This window comes from Tinamus guttatus, unplaced genomic scaffold, assembly GCF_059628265.1.
Source record: "Tinamus guttatus ecotype Peru unplaced genomic scaffold, ASM5962826v1 Tinamus_guttatus_pri_ptg000276l, whole genome shotgun sequence".
In the NCBI taxonomy this organism is placed as follows: domain Eukaryota; kingdom Metazoa; phylum Chordata; class Aves; order Tinamiformes; family Tinamidae; genus Tinamus; species Tinamus guttatus.
In genome coordinates, this window is record NW_028288810.1 from 871,451 (window position 1) to 893,428 (window position 21,978).

Sequence of the window (21,978 nt, forward strand, 5' to 3'; positions counted from 1 at the left end):
CTTAAAAACATAATTCAGTGGCTGAGGCATGCAAATAGCATGCTTCCAATCCCAGAGAAAGCTACCACATGTTAGTTAAAATGGGAATTCCCAATTTCAATTTGGCTTGATTTTCTATTGGCAAGAGATGCCCTTAAAACATCAGTGTCAAGCACCTTTTGCTCTTTTCTGTAAGGGAAGCACAGGATGGGGTGTGACAGCCCTGTGGCCTTTGTAAGGTAAAGGTTTTTACTACTGACATTAATACAGGGAGCATCAAGGGAAACATTTGCAACATAATTTTTATCTTGTGCTTCCTCCTGTCAAGTCTTCACTTCCTAACTTACACAGCACAACTCTACCTCCAAATATCATGACTTTTACATTCGGTCCCCACAACCAAGGAATCTCTACTGCCTGAGTGAGATAGTAAGCCTCTCCGTGAGAGCTACTCAGAAGAGTTAAAAGCCAGAAACTCCTGCTCATTGCACGCATAAGCACATTAAGCACATTAGGGAACTTCTGCATTACATCACTCGCAGAATCGCATAATGGTTGAAGTTGGAGAGGACCTTCAGAGATCATCTAGCCCAACCCCCCTGCTCCAGCAGGGACACCCAGAGCATGTGGCACAGGGTGGCATCCAGGCAGGTTTTGAAGATCTCCAGAGAAGGAGACTCCACGACCTCTCTGGGCAGCCTGTTCCAGGGCTCTGGCTGTCTAGCTCTGGAAGCAGTTCTTCCTCACACGAAGATGGTAATTCCTGTGTTTCAACTTGTACCCATTACCCCTTGTCCTGTTGCTGGCCACCACGAAGAAGAGTTTGGCTACATCTTCTTTACACTTCTCAATCTTCCCTACTTTACAAGGGTCAAATGTAATTTAGCAACTTCAGAGAAGCATATACATAATGTACTTACGCTTGTTTTTCTGTAAAAATTACATCCACACTCTGAGCTTCCCGGTCATTCTGAACTTTCAACTAAAAAGAAAACAAACCCAACAAAATTACAAACTAACAAAATACAAACTATATGCACAAATTCAAGGCTGCATTTAAATGATCTAGAGGTTGCTCAGAATGCAGTACAGCAATGAGCAGCAGAGGCTTCCTGCTCCAGAATTTTTCCCAAGTGAAAGTGTTGAATGGTTTCTGCAATTGCATTCTTCCCCTGAAAATCAAGTGAAATAAGATGTCTCTATATTTGAGAATGAAATACAATCAAGTCTGCAACAAATTAATTCACCAGCTTCTACTGTGGAATTCACTGATGGGATACTTCCTTTGTTGACGGGATACTTCCATTGTTAAACCTACTGACAAGGTGATCTTTTGCAAAGCATTCTTGTTTTATGATATGAATGTTGTGACTTTATTTTTCCATTAAATCTGATGGCTAAAAAATACTTAGATGGCTTTTCATTCTAACAAAATGATCCTTTCTAACATTAGTTCCTTTTGCTTATGGACAAAATGAGCATGTGGAATGGAGCAAGCTTAATGGCTCTTAATGCTTAGGGTCACATTCTTACTGACTTTGAAAAATCAAGAAAACCTTAAGGAAGAGCAAAGTTCATGGTTTCTGTTGTTCATCATCCATATACCTATTTAATGATTATTACACTGAAGTAACTCAAAGGGCAGAAAACAACAGTACTAAATAAAGTTCCAAAAGCTCTGGCGGCTATGCATGGTGGCACAGTCCTGTGAGTCTGCCTTTCAGAAGACCTGCATTCTATGTTTCCTATGCAAATAAACAACACATTTTAGCTCTCATAGATTGTGTTGGGAAGACAGCCTTCTCTAATGTAAAACACATAAGCACTATCATGGAGTTCAAAAGACAACACTTTAGGCAATTATCTCATTACCACCATATATCATCAGCATTATACTCAATACATCCGGGAAAAAAATACAGAATTTTTAAATTAGATCTATGTATTTTCTATATGTGATAGAATAACAGGTGTTCAAAGTACCAATAATGTAAGTATACCTTTTCATTATATGTTGAAACACAGCAAACCTCCTAATTCTTACCATATTGAAATCACTAATCATTTCTGATGTATCAGTATTGGTGTTAAGTTTATCCACGAGCTGAAACAAGACAGAATTCCAAGCTATTAGTACTCTCTTTTAATTGCAAAACAAAAAATCAGACAAACAGGTACCATCAGGTACACAACAGGTACACAAGTGAAGTGATCACTTGTGAAATGACAACAAATTTCTAGTTATGCAAATAGAAAAAAGTGAAAATCTGAAGGGAATATCAAGAAATTAAACATTTTTCAGAATCATCATTTTTATATGGAATTGTACAAAATCAACAAATTTAATGCAGCAGTAACTTAAACATACATGCCGCTGCATCTCCAGTATTTTCTTCTTTTATATTTTCCCCTAAATTACATTTCCCTCCTTTTCAATAACTGAAGAGAAGGAAGTATTAACTAGCATATTTTTATAGACATGTTGCATTTGAGCAAAAACAGTACAAAGCAGAGGACAGAAAGGACAATGCCGAGCATGCAAAAACCGGTAAAAGCATACCATGTTGTAGTCTGCTAGCTGACCTTGAAAGTCTTTGATTTCACCAGCTAAAGCCTCTGCCCTAAATACAAAGCAAAAAGACAAACTTACAACAGCAAGCACTGCATACATAAAAAGAAATATTATCCTCAAATATAGTCTGTGACTGAAAGTTTAGTCCAGTAGCTGAAATACATCTCACCTTTTCTCATACGACAGATAGACAGAATTCTCTTGCTTGTACATTTCCACTTCCTTTTGCAGCTTATTAATTTCTGCTGTAAGATCATTTATTTTACTTCTGCAAAAAGCATGAAACAAACAAACAAAAAATTACTCAAACCTAAATATACAACTGAAAAATAGAAGTAATATAAATTACATCTTATTATGAGTTATGTGAAATTAGTAGCACTTTATCACACTGTTATGGAAAGCCTCAGACAAGAACGCAGCCATGGAAACAATCTTTGCCGCTCTCCCTGGGACACCATGAGAGAGTACGAACAAAACAGCAAACACGGGTTGAAGATAAAGATAAGGACCACTGTATCTGCAAGTAACCAAATGAAACTGGGCAATTGAGTCAAAACAGGACCCTTTCCCCACCTGCCACAGGCCAAAATGAGACCATATATGGAAGTGTGTTACCAGAGTTCAGCAAAAGGGCTCCAAAAGATGACCACCATGGGTATCCACCATGGGAGAAATAAAAGTATTTGCAAACACAACTTAAGTGATGAAGGATAGGAGGAACTATTCTTTGTGCATCCATTGCTGCAATTAAGTAAACGTCTGCTTCTTAACACTACATTGATTTTAAGAGGTTTATTCCCCATTTCGGTGACAACAGTGTATCATGCTTCCAATCAGCTCTTTGGAGAAAAAAAAAAAAAAAAAAGAGCTGGAAATATGAGGAAGAAAGCAAAGCAAAGCAAAACTCTAGACAATTAATCGAAAATTGGATATGAAATAAAACGTTTTGTCCCATCACTAAGCGAGCTGTGAAGTCTTCTCAGATTGATAGGGAAAAAAAAAATCTCTTCAGAGCACTTATTCAAAACTGCAATGTGGTCAGGTCACAAAATAGCATATGCTATACAGTTCCATAATGGCTTTGTTGTGCTGTCTATAATCAGATGGAAGCATACACGTGCTTAATTTGACATGCTGCTTTGTACAACAGGAGTTGTCAAATCTATCAGAAAGTATAAAGGTAAGCTCACAATGCCATACTCACGTTACTAAAACAAGTGGAAAGTGCATTTAACTTAACAGGACAAATAACAAAACAGCAAAGAAAGCTACTTGCATCTAAACATAAACTTCTGCTCCCTTAAAAGTATTCACAAAATGACCTTCATAACTCTTATTTAAAGAGAGATTTCATCATGAATGAACCTGTATTGTCATTAAACAAAACTCTTAAGTTCATGTTGCTGTAGTTCATTCTTCAGAGTAACTCAGAAAGAGAACAGGGCAGTAAACTTCCTATTGTTAACACATACCTCAGCAGTCCAAGATAATAGGTTTTATCCATTATCTGTCTCTGAGGACCTGTCAAAAGAGAGCAAATCGCATTTTGTTAGAAAGCTGTTCATTCTGATAACCTGTAAATTACAGGAGAAAACAAATAAAAACAAAGACAGAAATCTGCAGTATTTTACAAACAGAAAATTGCCACATTCTTCAGTGTTTTCTACATAGGAAAACTGAAGTGAGAAATTCATTTTAAACTTCAGTGAAGCTATCTGAACATTTAGTGTGTAAAGAAATATTGTATCTTGTTCTGCAGCGTTGCAAGAAGATACAGTTTACATCTTTCTCTTCAAGGATTTTGAATGAGTTGCAAACATCATAACAAAGTTTATACACAGAAAATAGTTTTTCTGATTTTTTCCCCCCCCAAAAAAAACCTTATTTTGGAAAAACCTTACTTTATTTTCCAAAGGAAAAGAAAGAAGGGATGCATTAATCTTACTTTTCTTTCTCCTACTACTCTTACTCAACAGTTTTTCAGCCTGCAATTTCTACTACAGAGGGGAAAGGAAGGAAACGAAACCTTTATTTTCCTTTATTATTAAAAATATATTTCTTCAACAAGATTTCAAACATATTGATAATTGTTTTCAGTAAATAATACCTTTTGTTCCCATTTTCATTCCACTTAATCCCTGTTGCGTCACTGGACGGTCAGCAACTTTAATCTGAGATGACAACACTCCTGTAGTACTTGAAGAACCACCACGAGAACCAGGTCTTGATGTACTAGGAGGCATCTAGATGAAAACAAATAAACAATTTTGAATTATGATTTCTTTATTCTTACGCAACTGCCAAAGCAATCAAAATTATAAGAGTGAGACACCTTTAAGCTTTGGAAAGTTCATCTAGCAATCTTTTAGTGTTTGTACACCTCCTAGCAAACAGGCCTTAGCCAGATGTCTTGCTGTAGGAAGGTGGAATGACCACTGTGCAGCCTGCTCATTGCTGTCTCCATCTCCCACTTAGCTGCTTTTAAAATATGCCAGAAGCACTGTCTACGCGAGGCGCCAAGGGGCACCCTTCTGTCAGAACTGCATGGTCTGAAAAACAAGAAAACTTGCATTTCTTCCTGAGACTTTATCAGTCCAGTCATGGTAGTCATGGTACTACTCATGGTTTGTCTCATAAACAAAAACAAACAAAAGAAACCAAAAAAAAAAAAAATCAAAACAGATCGAAGTTAACATTCTTTTTTAGACACAGACCCCTGTTCCAATTCTGGTCGCTGATGGAGCCCTCAGGGAAGAGGTGGGCCTTGCTGCCACCCCCACCCCTCCTCTGGAAGAGGGGCGCGCTGTGGGCGGCCTGTGGTTACTGGACATCGCTGCTTGCTCCTGGAAAGATGCACAACAAGTGTTTCCTTGAATTAAAAATCACTAGAATTTTATAAATCCCGTAGCTCCCCAGGGCGGGCGCAGAGGCATCGCGAGCGGCCGCCGAATCTCGACAACGACGCCCGTATCGCAGCAACGCCAGGGCCAACCGCTATCGCGAGATGCGGAAACCCCGCTCAGGCCTCGCGCTGCGAGCGAGGACTACATCTCCCAGGGTGCCTCGCGGCGGGGGAGTGCCCGTCGTTCTTGCGAGCCCTTTCCTCGAGCGCTGCCGGGACATGAAGTCCGCGCGCGCCAGGGGCGTGGTGACGCCTCTTCCGGCACGGTGGCTGGCGCGTCCCGGAAGCGGCGGCCGGCGGGGGTTGTTGCTGTGTCAGGGGCGGCGGTGCCGCCATGGCGGGTGCGGGCGGCGTCTACCGGCTGCGGTGCTCCCTGGTGGGGCACGGGCAGGACGTGCGCGGCCTCACCAGTAGCCTCTTCCCGCACGGGGCCTTCGTGTCCGTGTCACGGGACCGCACTGCCCGCCTCTGGGCTCCCGACGGGTGAGTGCCGCGCCGCCATGGCCGCCATGGCGCCGCGTCCCGCAGCGGCGCGGCGGGAAGGGGCAGTCCACCGTGGGCCAGGCCGGTCGGTTGCACCCCATGAGCGCGGCCCCGCTTCGCCGGTGGCAGCTTCTTGCTGCGCCCGCTCCTCTGCGGGGGAGCGTGGTGTATACCCGGCGTTTAGCCGCGTTTTGGCGTTTTGGTCAAAAATTTCAGTCTACATCGGTGCCGACGATCTCTGTGAGGGTAATCGCTTTGCTTTCTAGAGCACCACTGCCGTTTTCGTTTGACTCTGCTGAGCGTTAGAGTGATCTCCTCACGTAAAAGTATTCTGGGTTTTGGTAATAGGACACTTCATTTTGAATGTTTTTAAGAAGCCTTTTCTTCCCTTGCTGAGCAGACTTTTGAGAGCATGGAATGAATTACGAATTTTAAAAAAATACACAGAAAGCATATGTATACAAAACATATGCAAAAATGTACAAAGCATGCGAGAGCATTTGCGAAGAAAGGGAATCTGTTGCTGTTTTCTCTCACTGTGCATTCTGCTTTCACAGTACGATTGTCAAGTGGCCCTGCCAGTCATCCCTTTTTCCTTTTTTTTTTTTTTTTTTTTTTCTTTCCCCCAGCATGTCTAAGATACTGCTCAGCAGTGTAGCTGTGAAGCTGTGAGGTACTGGTCACTGCTGCAAGCAGCGAGGCGTATTTGCTCACTTATCTATAGCTTCAAACTGGGAACAGTACCCTGAAGTCACTAGACACGTGTTTTTTTTGTTGTTGTTGTTGTTGTTGTTGTTGTTGTTGTTGCTGTTGTTGTTGGTTTTTTGCTGCCTTTCATTGAAAGAGAGATAACCAGCAATTTTGCCTGAATGCTTATGTATGTTTTTTATCAAGTGGATATAGGTGGATATAGTGGATAATCAGCTCTGCAATTAAGAGTGAGGAAGAATTATCTAGGTGTGCCCCATGGAATCACTTCTAATTAGAGAAAGAACTTTCTAAAATGCTTGGATTTTTTTCTTTTGCAGGGAAGGAAGTCTTTAGTTCTGACCTCTTTTCTGAGGGTTGTGAGAAGAAGATAGAGGTAGCATAGAGTAGAACGGTTAGGTATTGATCTCCTTTCTGCTGTGAAGATTGTATGACAGTAGACAGGGATTGCTGAAAAAGCAGGCGTCTGTATGTATTGTTTTTGAACGTAAAATAATAGCAGAGGGTACATTCCCTTAATTTTCTCTGTATAGCTTTAGCAGACAAAGCATTTTAGAATCCAGAAGAGATTCCTTACCTCTTCTAAGTTTTATACTGTGAATGTGAAAACATAAAATGCTATTTTTTTTCCTCCAAAGAGGAAACACCCCACATCTTATCATGTGGGGATGATTACCACTTTTATTATTTTTCTTCTAGTGAGTGCTTTGTCTATTGGAATCTGGGTTGAGATGGAGAAGTAAGGGTGCTTCTTGAGTTAGCTATAATCCATTGCTTATTAGTCCTCTGCAGTGCTCGTAACTGAGAATCAGTGAACAGATTTTGCAGTCTGTAAACTTTCTTCTCTGTTTACATACTCTGGCATTGTTGGGCTGTCCTGGGATAAACATTTAAGTCTTTAGACAGACAAGAATTTCTTACAAGCAAATTGTAGCTGCAACTTCCTCTGGTCATATTAGGCATAGTGTCTGCCAATGAAGGAAATATAAAATAGGGTCCTTCCAAGCCCGCTTATTTTTGATAAATAAGTGGGAAACTTATTTGCTTATTGGGCTAGGCATTCAGAATATTTTTTTTCCTCTTCAATTTTACTCTTTATAGATAATCCATAGTTTGCTCTTCAACTCACTATGAGGATAAGTGTTAATTCAATAACTGGAATATCAGACCCCTTTTATATTTTAGTGCCGCAAATAAGTAATTTCTGCCATGACTCTGAACTGATTATCGCATATGTTTAGTCTTAACAGGGGTTTTACTGAAATGCACTGTATGAGTGGCCACTCAAATTTTGTATCTTGTGTGTGCATCATACCTCCAAGTGACCTGTATCCTCGTGGGCTGATTGCAACTGGTGGCAATGATCATAATATTTGCATTTTCACAGTTGACAACCCAGCTCCTCTTTATGTCCTGAAGGGCCATAAAAACACAGGTATGTTTTAGATTTTGTGGCGTAAAAATTTAAGAATGTGTTAGGGTAATAAGTTGAATCTGTAAAACTGAATTTTGATTATCTGGTAATTTAATGTAGTGAAGTACATTACTATAAGTTTTGGACTCTTCCTCTTTTATTAAAGATGGTTGTAGGCACCAACCTGAGAACATCCCAGGCTTCCCAGCAGCACCAAAAATTTTAAAGAGAAATTGTTTGTATTTAAACCCCTTAGTTTACTATGCAAAAGAAAAAAAGAAACTTCATTACATAGGAATAGCTTAGGTGCTGGAATGGGTGAGTCGATAATAAACATGATGTGCTCCCTCTAGAGTTGTAAATACTGATAAGCTCTTCTAGGGAGGTTGTATGCTGTACCCAAAACCTAATAACAAAATGTTTAGAAGTAACTGATTTTTTTTGTGTGTGTGATAATGTGCAAATATTTAAAAATGTGAAACTCAGATTACTGTGAGGGTGACAGAGCCCTGGGACAGGCTGCCCAGAGAGGTTGTAAAGTCTCTTTCTCTGGAGATCTTCCAAACCTGCCTGGATGCAACTCTATGCTACATGCTCTAGGTGTTCCTGCTTGAGCAGGGGGATTGGTTTAACAAATTCTAATCATATGAGAAAATAATGGGAGCTAAGAGACATTTTAAAAATAACAAAATTTTGCCATCTAATATGAAGAGATTTTCAAGTGATGCCCAAGTTGCAGTGTGCCTAGTTTTAATTGTCAAACTTGTGAACACTATAAATATGCTGCTAGTAGAAACAAATTTCTTTAAACACATCTGTTATAAAATCAAATCTCCTTAATAAAGCTGCTTACACTGCTGACCTAAGATTGGCGACAATGCAGGAAACATGTCAGTAATGTTTTGAACTTTTGTTTCAGTTTGCAGCCTTTCATCTGGGAAATTCGGCACATTGCTAAGTGGATCATGGGATACAACAGCCAAAGTGTGGTTGAATGACAGATGTATGATGACATTACAGGTACGAAGTCCTGCATGAGTATTAAATACATGCTTTGATTTTCATCAGCAAAAAAGCCACCATGTTGTTGTTTTGCAGGGTCACACAGCTGCTATATGGGCGGTGAAAATACTGCCTGAACAGGGTTTAATGTTGACTGGTTCAGCTGACAAAACTATTAAACTGTGGAAGGCAGGAAGATGCGAAAGAACATTCACTGGTAAATACTCTGGCAATCAGTAGTTTAATTGGCAGGGGCGGGGTACATGCTCTTAAAAAAAAATCATGAAGTTGCTGATAAATTTTCAGTTATTTTTCTTTCTTCTGCAAAGGGCATGAAGACTGTGTGAGAGGTTTAGCTATTCTTAGTGAAACAGAATTCCTTTCGTGTGCTAATGATGCTAGTGTCCGAAGATGGCAAATCTCTGGCGAGTGCCTGCAGGTGTATTATGGACATACAAATTACATATACAGCATCTCTGTCTTCCCTCAGGGTAAAGGTAAGGTTGTTCTTATTACTATAACCCAGCATTCTTCTAAAATAAAACAAAAAGGTATTTGGTTCTGCAGCAGTACTGTGGAGCTGTCATAACAGAAGAACTCAATTGGCATTTCATTTGCTTCATTTACTTTATTTTCTCCCCTCTGCTTGCTGAATTTTACGTTAATAATAAAAACGTAAGTGTTTGAATTCAAATCTTATATCTGGCATAACTGCACTGACAGTAAATGAGAAGAAAAGTAGAGTAAATTCTTCCTTTATTGAAGCAACAGCACAAACTATTTTCCATAGTTACCTGCGTATTGTCACTCTAATAGTGTAAAGGAATTGTGCATGTGACATTTTCAGATATTGCAAATTTAGGTGCTTCCATAAAAAAAAATATATAAATGCAATTAACCCAGACACACAAAACTCTTAATCTAAACTATTTATAACATACTTAAAATTTTTGAGACCTAAGAGTTTCAAAGCTGTAGAGAGTTGTAGAAGATGTTCTGAGTTGTGACTGTTGTGGTGTGTGTGTGTTACTTGCACATTCATTCATTAGGTGAACAGGTGTACGCTAGTGGATGCATAGGTCACAACTCTCTTCTATCTGAAAACTGTCAAAGAAGAAGATTCTATAAGTTAGGCATAGATTTTTGAGGGTGCTTAATGTATGTTTCCTGAAAAAACAGAAGCTCCTCTGCAAAAATTCAGATTTCAAAGAACTGGGAAACTCTGGAACATAGGGTAAGACAAAACTATGATAGTCTCAAAATTACCCTTAAGTTCTGTTTGTATCCTTGAAACAAGAAAGAATCTTTTGTCTACCATGGGAATAATTTCATTGACTATTTGGCTAATGAGTTCACAATTTATGCACTTAAATTATTTTTATGAAGAAAAGTATGCATAATTTTTTGCTTTTTTCTAGTTCTCTTGAGAACTAAATTACAAAAAGCTTCCTTTTACACTTTTAATTGTTAGGTAGTTTTAAGAATCCACAGTATATCACAATTTAGTAAATAGATGTATAATTTTAAACTTTTTTTCTTTCTTTTTAGATTTTGTAACTACTGGAGAAGATAGATCTCTTAGAATTTGGAAACGAGGGGAGTGTGCTCAAACAATCAGACTGCCTGCTCAGTCTATATGGTGCTGCTGTGTGTTGGACAATGGTGACATTGTAGTTGGTGCAAGGTATCCTGGTTTTACTGTCACCATAAATATACATCTAAAATTGGAGAATCCCTGATGAAGTTTTGTTTCATACATACGTATTGTTTTCAATGTCAGAATTCTCTATTTTTAACAAACACCACTGTGGTGTGAGAACATTAATTTAAATATGTGTTCCTGTACTTCAGAAAAAAATTAGATTACTTTTTCATGTAGTAGCTACTAATACTTCAATGGTAAACAGTGAATACTTTGGAGAATTGGCCTAGCAATTGAATACAGTGCTATGGGAAGACTTGCAGTTTCTGTAAACAGTACCAACAGTACTGTTTCTGTAAACAGTACCACTAGGCTTTTAAAATTATACTGTATTTAAGACTTCAAGTTAAGTAGTTACTTCTTGTAAGTTGTTTTCAGTAGGAGACCTGGATCCTATGTCTAGTAATAATTTGAATGCTTTCTGTCTGCTCAGTGATGGAATCATAAGAGTGTTTACAGAGTCATCAGAACGCACAGCAAGTGCTGAGGAGATTCAAGCTTTTGAAAATGAGCTTTCCCAAGCATCAATTGACCCTAAAACTGGTGATTTAGGAGATATTAATGCTGATGACCTTCCAGGAAGAGAACATCTTAAGGATCCTGGTAAGTTATTTCGCTTCTGTTGTTACAGGTGTCTCCAAATCTTGGTTCAGAGGCATTAAAACTTTTAATGTCTTTCAAAACTAAAATGACTTGATCACTTTATAGAGTTTCTGAAGAAAACAGCTTAATTTTCTCTGCTGTCATTTAATTGATTCCTTTTGGAAGGTAGACCGTAGTTTAAATGTATAGCAGTAGTAGACGTATATGGTAAAAATTTCTCATGTGAGATATTTTAAAAGACAGTTTTCAAGATGCTACAGTGTCATGAGGATGTGTTTTGAATCTGGCAATGCCAGCTACACCAGCACTGTAAGAAAAAATTGTGTAAGTTATGAATGGACTATTTAATGTGGATTTTTTTTCTTGAAGTAGATGTTTTATTTCCTTATTTTAACTTTCAGTTTGAAATTTGTCTTGACTGACTGAGTGTACTTCTTGCAGGTGCTAAGGACATAAGAATACAGAAGAAACAGTGACAGTTAAGATTATTCATAAATAAGAAAATATTCTTTTTCCCAGAATCAGCCCTGGATCCTGACCACCAAATAGCATAAATTGTCAGTCATCTTTCTTACAGTTGTATGAACTTTCCCATCTTGTTAGTCTGAGAGATTTTCTGGAATACTTGACCCAGGGATTACTTTGCATCTTAGTCTGGTGGCAGATGCCAGTATATGATTGTAGAATGCTATTGTCAGAATTTCTTATTGTTGTAATATGTAGCATTATGTGTAGCACTACAAACACATAAAAACATGTAGTATGTTTTTATTTTCTGTGCCCTAACTTTGAATCTTCTTGAACTATCTTTTCCTCTTAAAATTTGAGTACAACTTGAAGACTGTTTTTCACCTAAAATAGTTCTTGTTTTAAAATTTCTTAACTCCCTCAAATACTCCCGTCTACAGGAACAAGAGATGGACAGACACGTCTCATTAAAGATAATGGGAAAGTCGAAGCCTATCAGTGGAGTGTTAGTGAAGGAAGATGGGTAAAGATCGGTGATGTTGTTGGTTCTTCTGGAGCCACACAGCAAACATCAGGAAAAGTTTTATTTGAAGGAAAGGTATGCATACTTATATTACTTACTTCAGGTAAAATGCTTAATTGCACATTTTAAAAAAAGTTATTCCAATCTTTGTGTACATCAAATATAAATTAGAAAGCAGGGATTTGGCAGTAGTAAAACTCGGCTCAGATTGAGATACAAGTATAAACTCTGACTTCTGTACTATACTAAAAATGCATTTTCTAAGCTAACTTTCTAAAAAGTTAGCTGACATGAACAAATTATTTTATGAAAAAGTAAACTGTTAGCTAGTAGAGAAAGGATCAAGTTCTCTAACATTTATTGCTAATAACTTGAAAAATTAGCTTGACTTCCTTTCCAAAGAGAATGAATCTTAAAACTCATTTGAGGATCATCTAATCTATTAATTGTCAGATTTCCATGGCCTCTTTCCTTAACTTCTGAGCTAAAACACAGATAGTAATTTTAAAGACAAGTATGTCCTTTATTGATGCTAATATAGAGAAAAGTCTGTATCTAGTACCACCAAAAGGATGTTCAGGTAGTAATTATGTTATCTTGAGCATGCTCCAAAAAAAACTTAAGAGTTTGTCCTTTTTTAGTATTAGAAGTATGCTTCTAAGCCTGAAGTCTTTGAGGCATCTGACTGTCCTGTAGTTTTGCAGATCACCAGGTTTGTCTCTGCAGGGTTATATCTGATGCCCAAATTATTTTTCTAATACATTTGCATATATATTGGCTGAATCTGTTGTTATAGCCTACTCTTTTTTCAGGCACAGCATCCTAGAAAACACAGGACATGGTTTGTATATTTCAGAATTGCAGTCCATGTAGGAGAATATTATTGATACAAGCTGCAAATCACTGCAAATCACAGTATTGAAGACTGAGGGCTAAGATGAAGTTCAGTTTATGTTGTATATATCTGTATACCAAATACAATGACACGTATCTCATTTTCCTCAATCTGAATATTTATTTTCCTTAAAGGAATATGACTATGTTTTCACCATTGATGTAAATGAAAGTGGGCCTTCCTACAAACTGCCGTATAACATCACTGAGGATCCTTGGCTGACTGCATACAACTTTCTGCAAAAGAATGATCTAAATCCTATGTTTCTGGATCAGGTGGCAAAGTTTATTATAGACAACACTAAAGGGCAAACACTGGGGAATACGACCACTCAATTTTCAGATCCTTTTACAGGTAAAAAGTAAATATTCTAGTGCACAAGTAAATATGCTGGCTCTCAAGGAGATAAAGATGCATATTTAAAAATGATTTTTGTTCTAATATAATAATTACAGTTCATTGTGTCTTTTTTCTGTAGATGTATTTCTTCACAGGGATGGAGCACAATCAAGCAGAATGATACAAAGTGTAAACTATACTGCCAGCATAAGCCTATGGTTTAATATTTTCCTAGCAATGCTGGTCACTTCACAAGGAGACTTCAGGGTCCTAATTTCCATAATTTATTATAGTACTTATTTCATGCCCTCATGTCCAGAAGTAGGCACAGTTTTTGTAATTTGGCCCCGCCAGATCTGCACAGAAGGAAGGGATCTCCTCCCTCTGGCAATATCTTTCCTGCTGCAGCCCGTATACCAGTGGCTTTCTTGGCCGCAAGGGCAAATTGCTGGTACCAACCACAAACTTCTGAGCTGTGGCAATCAGCCAGTTCTTAATCTACTTTCTCCTCGCCTAGTCCATACTTCCTCAGCATTCTTATGAAAATGAGAAATAGTATCAAAAGCTTACTGAAGCTAAGAAAGACAACATCCACTTCTCTCTGCTGATCTATCTAACCAAAGTTACTCCATCATAGATTGGTATCTCTGATTTTAATCTCTGATTTAGCTGTGCCTAATAGAGTATGTATGCTTCAGAAGACAGAGAGCTTATCCCAGAATAATCAGGAAGAATCTTGTTTTAGTGTCAAGGTAAATCTGTGCAGTGGATCAGATTTATTATAATCCCACAATATGCTGTAAGATGTATCTGATATTTTGCTTTGTTTTTTGCTACTTCTGCTTGAAAAGTTATGACACAGTACTAACAGCTATAGTCATTGTTTTTCTTACTGTTTTTTTTTAGGTGCTGGACGTTATGTCCCAGGCTCTTCATCTGGATCAAATACAGGATCTGGAGCAGATCCATTTACAGGTAATTTATAATCTGTATTCTTTATTGCAGTGTATCTTTCAGGATTTTAAAGGTGTGTGTTTCATGCTCAGTTCTAATCCGGAATGCTGTTCCTCTCAGTTCTCCACTTGGACTAGGTATACTCCACAGCTGTGACGCTTAAATGTGAAAAATGACAAGGCATGTTTGGATTTGTTTGGAAGAGGAGGACTCCTCTGCTGCCTAGTCTGTGTCACATCATTCTGTTTGTCTTCTACAATTTATTAATACTTTTAACAAATGAAGAAGGCCTTATACCTTCATGCTTGCCAAACTCTTACATGAACGACCAAATTAGGATTGGATATTTTCATAGAACTACACACTTCGTTTTTTTCTTATGACTTGACCTTTACTGTAGTAAATTAGTACTTTAAAATCTGATTAATTGTGCAGTAATTTCAGTTAGGAGGTCGATGAACCTAGTTACAGATATGAAGATGAAACAGTCAGGCATTTGAAGAAAGGGGTTTGGGTTTTCTTCATGTATATGCCCAAAAGAAATTGAAAGTATTTAACATACCACGATCATAGAATTATAAAACATTTTTGACTGGAAGGCACTTAGTCCAGAGGCCATCTAGTCTAACCTAGTGCCCAAAGATATAATGAGATCAAGTTGCAGCAGTGCCGCATGATGGGGCAGGATCGCTTCCACAGAGCTGCTGTTTGCCTTGTGGTAATGCAGTCCAAGATGTGGAGGACCTACTTTGTCCAGGTAAACTGCTGCCTTCTGTCTGCTCTTCCCATCAGGCCATTTCTCCAGCATGTTCATGTGCCTGTGAAGAGCCACTCTGTTTTCTGGTGCACTGAATGATCCCACCGATCTGGTGTCCCTCACTAAATTGCTGGGAGTGCACTATGTCATGTAGTGGAAGTTGTTAAAGAGGATATTAAAGAATTAGTTCCAATACTGGCCCCTGGAGGATGTTGTTAGCCTCTGCCTCAGAGGAGAGGCTGTGAGGGATGAGCCCTTGCTGTGAGTATAATTCTCCTTGGGATTGGAGATCCCTTTCTGACATGTGTTGTAAGGAAGGGAGTACAGTGGGATGCAAACAATGCCAGAAGCCTCTAATTGAATGGACAGTTAGACTATTTAGACAGTTAGTAAGGGCCTTTGGAGGCTCCTACTACCTTAATTTTGTGATTCTGAGCTACTCCTGCTCTAACAAGTTTAAAACCTTCTTCCCAAGGTTTGCAAACCTGTTCGAAAGAGATTCCTGGTTTGCTTTGTCAGACTTAACCCATTGTTGCTCAGTATCGCCCTGCTTCTCAAAGAGGGTCCCATAGTTAGAGAGCCAGAGTCCTACCTGTGAAATAAGTCATGTGCTTAGCTGCTTGACCGCTTCTGTACTTCCACTTCCGTGGCAGGATCAAGGAAATGCTTCACTGTTGAGTAGAGCTCTCTAGCTGCCTTTTAAAACCCTCTTCCATGCTAGTAAGCATTGCTGCCCAAGTGGAAGAGCAGCAGTGCTGGTAATGAAAGTGGTACCTTGGGACACATTAGGAAGAATATTGCCAGCAGGCTGAGAGAGGTGATCCTACACCTTTACTCAGCCCTGGAGAGGCCACATCTGGAGTTCTGTGTCCAATTCTGGGCTCCCCAGTACAAGAGGGACACGGAACTCCTATAGATAGTCCAGTGTAGGGCTAAAAAGGTACTTAGGGGACTGGAGCAGTCATAAGAAGAAAGAGCTGAGCCTATTTAGCCTGAAGTTTAGCCTATCTTCATTCAGGTGCTGGTCCCTATGTTCCTGATTCTGTGTCAAATACAGTAGGTTTAGCGGGTAAAGCTGATCTGTGTATAGGTGTAAGAGGTGAGGCTAGTGAATAAAAAACATTCCTGATATTTTGACTTGGTGATTTGATACTTTTCTTTTGACATGGATTCTATACTGGTAGAAATAAAGAATTAAAAATAATTGGTGAATTGCTAATGCTCTGAAAACTTTTCAGAAAATACTTTCAGTAAAGATTTAAAATGTAGGTGGTAATCTGCTTTTGAAAGATTTTTAGGTTTGCTACTAGTTATGTTGTTCTTGACTCCAGAGTTCATGGTTCAAAGCGCTTCCTTTACTATTGTATGAAGATACCTCAGGCTAATAATTCATATGACATAAGCATTCATATATACTTGGTGATATCTGCAGATCTTCTAGTAAATACAGACTTCTGGGAAGATAACTGCCATATCAGAAGATAAGGCTTTGGAGGGCAGAGAGGGATCTTCTATCTCAGTTGAGCCCTTGCCATTTCAATATTTTAACTGCAATACCTGTTCCTAAGGAATGGCTGCATGTTTAGAGTTCTGCCATAATTCAGAAACCACTGTTAATAATTTGCAGTTGTATAGTAACTTTGTAGATGAGAGAAAAAAAAAGTGTTTATGAAGGAATTGACTGAAATTATTACTTTAAATTTTGTAATCCTTTTCTGTCCTCATAACATGAGGAATTACAGCTCTTTGCATAAACATTTACTTTTTTTAAAGAGATTTTTCTGTGGCAAATGTTTTCATAGACTTTTGAGCTTGTTGTATTTTCTTTATGTAGGAATGGGTGCCTACAAATCACCTGCGGCTAAAACAGAAAATATTTATTTTCCTAAGAAGGAGGCTGTCACCTTTGATCAAGCCAATCCTGCACAGATACTGGGTCAGTGTTTTATAACTTTGAGTCTGTCTTTATTTTTGTTCCGTGTGAAATGGTAACATCATTATTAATCTTTCCCAAAAAATGAGGGCTCATAACAAACAAAACTTTTTTGTTTGTTTTTGAAGTTTAGAATCTGAAAACCAGGCTTACTGTTTCCTATGATCTTGTAACAGTGCATGGTTAAATAAAATGGTTACTATTGTGCCCAGACTGGACTAAATTTAATATCCATGTTGTTTTTTTTTCTCTCCACAGTAAGCCCTCAGTTAATTTTAATTTACAGTATACATCTTCTAAGTCCATGCTACTATGACCAATACTGATAACTTATGCTTTTATAGACATGGCTGTTCATCAGTTCTGGAAGAACTGTGAATGGCAGGTGCTAATCCTAGATGGGTTCTGTGCAAAATACAATGCATTCATTGTTGAAAACTTTGATCTTTAAATTGCATTCAGATTTGAATGCAGGACACTGAGCTGTCATACTTCTGTTTATGACATTTCAATCAAAATAAGAATAGTTTGATTTATAGTGATTCTGAGTTACATAGTTTCTTTTTTATTTTGGCTGCCTCAGAAAGGAATAAAAGGGAATCACAGTTCAGTTATACAAAGCTAATGCTCTTGTGATTTTTGCATGCATGTCAGCTAAGATACAAATTCTTTGTGTTGCAAAACTAGGAGATTTGCTGTGGGAGTTGTTTTGATTATTAAATCTTAGAAACAAGATGAATGAGGGAAAAGTAATATTTTAATATTTGAAATAAAAATTTCTACTAAATACAGTTACATCATCTCCAGAATTGTTCATAAAATGCTGTGTAGTATGTTCAAAATTATTTCAGATGAAAAGTTCTAATGCAGAGAGCTATGGCTCTGTGGCTTTATGGCTCTTGGTCATACAGGCAAACTAAAGGAACTTAACGGAAGTGCATCTGAAGAACAAAAGCTTACAGAAGATGACTTGATAATCCTTGAGAAGATACTGTCCACAGTATGCAATACCTCTGCAGAAGCACCTACAGCACAACAACTTCAAACTTTATGGAAAGCAGTTAACTGGCCAGAAGGTAGACATTTACTTTTTTTTTTTTTTTACTTTTTTTTTACTTTTTTTTTTTTTTTTACCTTTTTTTTTTTACTTTTTTTTTTTTTTTGCTCATATCATCAATACTTCACCACAAACCAAAATTCTGTAGTAGTGGGCATTAAATAGACTGTGTCTTGAAGAATTAATAACGCAAATTGAAACCAGAAAATGGCACATTGGCACCAATAACATCGTGTGAGGAGATAATGCTGGTCATCAGCAAAGGCAGCAGCATAAACTGTAAAATTGGTAATAGGTAGTCAGGTTTTCTTGGTGGTGCAACAGTAAAGGTAAAGGAGGAACTTGATGTAAAAAAATTAGTTTAAAGAATATCTCCCGAAAAGAGCAGTGAGACTTGTTTGGAAATGAGAGTAGGAAGCTGAAGTCCAGAAGTAATCATCAAATAACAAGTGAAATTATGGAGATAAGGTAGGAAAGACACTGAAGAAAAATAGCTCTTGTTTAACAAGGAGAATGGTTACTGCAGGATAGAATGTGCAGTCAGAACTGCATTGGTGAAATGTTTTCAATGGATGTAAGCAGAGGTAATGCAATTTTACTTCATAAATGTAACACTAACAAGTCAAAAAAGGTTGTTGCTCTACTTAAAGGCTAGAAAGACTTTATCTTGGCTTTAACATCCTCAGAAAAATCGATACTTTGCATATGAAGATACATTGGAATGAAGTTTAGAATAGACTGCTTAACTTTATGGTTAAAAGCTTACAAATGGAAGCTTTTTTTTTAATTAAAATGCTGTTCATTGTACAAAATCACTTAAAATTCTGCTCTGCAGAGCTAGCTGCTGATTGTGGCTAATATTTTCAACTTTTTGAATGGACAAAGTCTGTTCTGAAGATGCTGCATGTCTATGGAAAAACTGCTCAGTGACTAGCTGATCAGATTGATCTTTCCTAATTCATTTATAAACTTGAGATATTGATGGAAAAGTGAAGGAGCAGATACATTCGAAATTGGGAAGCGGGTTTATTATAGATCAGTCAATTGAGTCTTCAATTAAGGATATCCTTTTTTCCCTAGAAATCATATCTGAGAGAGTTGAAGGTAATTAACAACAACAACAAAAGATTTACTAATATGTAAGCAGTTCCATAGTTGTACTAATCTGTAAGACCTAGAATGAGAGGAAAGATCATGTTAATGCATTTGTCATTGGGAAGCTTTGAGAAGCCTTCGTGGATTAGTTGCCTTGAATATTTTGTGCTTGCCTTCAGTTTTATCAGTTAGAGCTTTTTTGAGTATTTTTTAAAAGCACTGTGTCTCTTAGATTAGGGAGTCTATTTTTATGGTTGACTGAAGCGTTTGCAGAACAGGTTTTGTCAAAATTTGTCTTTGTAAATTTCTAGCAATTTGGTGGTTTGTCTGAGTCCCTTTCTGCATAAAGCTATTAATGTCTGTTTTCCAAAGCAGAAGTTCACATATCTGTATATCTGAAAGAAACTTGCTGGCATGTTTGCTCATAATGCAGTATTAATATTACCTATTTTTTGTTTGTTCCCCAGATATTGTCTTTCCAGCACTAGACATTCTTAGATTGTCCATCAGACATCCCATTGTGAATGAGAACTTCTGCAGTGAAAAGGATCATGTGCAATTTATCATCCTCCTCCTTAAATTTTTGAACCCTAAAGGAAAGCAAGCAAACCAGCTGCTGGCACTTAGAGCTCTTTGCAATTGTTTTGTTAGCCAGGCAGGCCAGAAGCTCATGATGGAACAGAGGGATGAAATAATGACACAAGCCATAGAACTGAAATCGGGCAGTAATAAGAACATTCTTATTGCGCTTGCTACGCTCACATTGAACTATGCTGTTTGTTTACATAAAGTCAGCAACATTGAGGGCAAAGCTCAATGTTTATCAGTAATCAGCACAGTTATGGAAGTTGTTCAAGATCTTGAAGCTGTTTTTAGACTGCTTGTGGCTCTGGGGACACTGATCAGTGGTGATACAAATGCTGTGCAATTAGCCAAGTCCCTGGGAGTTGACTCTCAAATAAAAAAGTATGCCTCTGTATCAGAACCGACTAAAGTAAGTGAATGCTGTAGGTTTGTTCTTAATCTGCTGTAATTGTTGTTATTATTATTTTTTGCGGGAGACTGTATGCAGAAAAAAAATGATGCTTTTGTGCATTTCATGTGACAGTATATAATTGAGAAAATACTGGGGATGAGTTAAAACCTTGATATTGTCAGGTGTTACACAGCAAATAAAACTTTTTACGATTGCCATGTGACTGCTTCTCTGAAGTCTACAGTGTACAGGATCTTTGCAGGAGGTCTTTCTGGAATAGCTGAGAAGATCAAAATAATAAATCATTTAGAAGCTGGATTGACAACCAGAAAGGATAGGATGCAAAACAAAAGCTTCAACAGAATGACTATTTCTCAGCTGTGCTATTTGTTTGCAGAGAAGAACTGTCAAATTCAATGGCAGTCTTTAAAAGATTAATTTTGGCCAATAGTAGCTGTGGTCAAATATACTAGTAAAGAAATTACATTTACTTAATTTTCCATCTTTTTTTCCTTCCTACTTTCTTTCTTAAACCTAACTCTTTTGTTGCTTTTACCATGTATAGTTTGTACTGCAGCATTTTTTAATCTAGAACTATGTGAATTTCTGAAAGACAGACCCTATCTCATATAGCTGTAGTGCTTCAGTGATAAGTTAAGGGCGTGTACTTTTTAAAATGGCTTAAACATCCACTTCTAGGAAATCCTTTACTTATGAACAGGATATTAGTTAACAGCAAAAGTCTCTTACTCTAAAAACATGTTATAAAATATTGGATTGTATTTACAAAGTGCAGGAACTAAAAATAAAAAAAAAAAGTGGTCTTGGAGTGGAGCTGTAGGTAGAGAGGATGGATCAAGCACTAGAAAGTGCAGAAATACAAAGTCAAGTAGCTTTAACACAGTGTCAGTAGTGATTTTTGAAAGGGAAATATTTTCCATCTGAGATGATCTAAGATGGTCAATTCAAAAGAGAGCTATTATTTCCTATTAATCATTTCATTTGCTTAAAAATTTAGAAAGTCTTCTGAGGGCTATTTGCCTTCGTGTTAAGTAGCCATCTGCCTGAAGAAGCTTGTAAAGTGTCCTGCAAATGTTACTCTCTTGCCTTTAATTAAAGTAAGTAGACATTTAGAATTACCAGGTCCATGTTCAGCATATCTAAGACAATTTATTAAAATCTCTATGTTTTCAATCATATTAATCTAATAAAATTTAGAAGTGGGCCAGTTTTTACAGCACTTGAGCTCTTTATGTCATCTGGTGTTTTGCGGTAGATCAACTCCTTTCTGAGAAGCTACATTCAGAAAATAGTTTTAAGATATGGCCTATCTGTCTGTGAAGTTTTGTGTCCTGCTACACATTCTTGAAACTCCAGCTTTTAAATGTTGTGCTTTTAACAGTGTATTTGTACATGTGTTAATTTACAAAGCCTATATACATCTAACATTGTTTTTGTTACTGTGGGATTGCTGTGTTACAGACTGCCTGTGTGAAAGGTGCATGGCCATAAATTTCCTAGAAGTTTGTGTTAATAAACATACTCTGGCAACTCTGAGAAATAGTATATAAGAAGAGGTATTATAAAATGTGCTAAAACTGAATTTGCAGGGA

The 21,978-nt window shown here is 37.7% G+C and overlaps 2 protein-coding genes across 2 annotated transcripts in view; one reads left to right on the forward strand and one right to left on the reverse strand.

Annotated features, from left to right (window-relative positions):
- The window catches only part of IFT74 (intraflagellar transport 74), a 37,177-nt gene extending 31,756 nt beyond the window's left edge, over positions 1–5,421 (reverse strand). The window contains exons 1-7 of the mRNA XM_088527301.1: positions 5,269–5,421; positions 4,662–4,797; positions 4,027–4,075; positions 2,721–2,819; positions 2,540–2,600; positions 2,024–2,083; positions 900–961 (exon numbers count right to left, since the gene is read on the reverse strand). Of these exons, the coding sequence (XP_088383427.1) occupies positions 900–961; positions 2,024–2,083; positions 2,540–2,600; positions 2,721–2,819; positions 4,027–4,075; positions 4,662–4,797; positions 5,269–5,385 (584 nt within the window). The 5' untranslated portion in view covers positions 5,386–5,421. The remainder of the gene's footprint in view (positions 1–899; positions 962–2,023; positions 2,084–2,539; positions 2,601–2,720; positions 2,820–4,026; positions 4,076–4,661; positions 4,798–5,268) is intronic.
- A 330-nt stretch (positions 5,422–5,751) lies between these two features.
- Positions 5,752–20,588, forward strand: PLAA (phospholipase A2 activating protein). Its single transcript, XM_088527300.1, has 13 exons — positions 5,752–5,939; positions 7,889–8,082; positions 8,981–9,081; positions 9,160–9,280; positions 9,393–9,560; positions 10,612–10,747; positions 11,199–11,368; positions 12,277–12,434; positions 13,389–13,608; positions 14,500–14,568; positions 17,139–17,240; positions 18,149–18,313; positions 19,857–20,588. Exons 1-13 carry the CDS (start codon positions 5,791–5,793, stop codon positions 20,420–20,422), a joined length of 2,319 nt encoding a protein of 772 aa, XP_088383426.1. The 5' UTR covers positions 5,752–5,790; the 3' UTR covers positions 20,423–20,588.
- Positions 20,589–21,978: the final 1,390 nt, after the last annotated feature.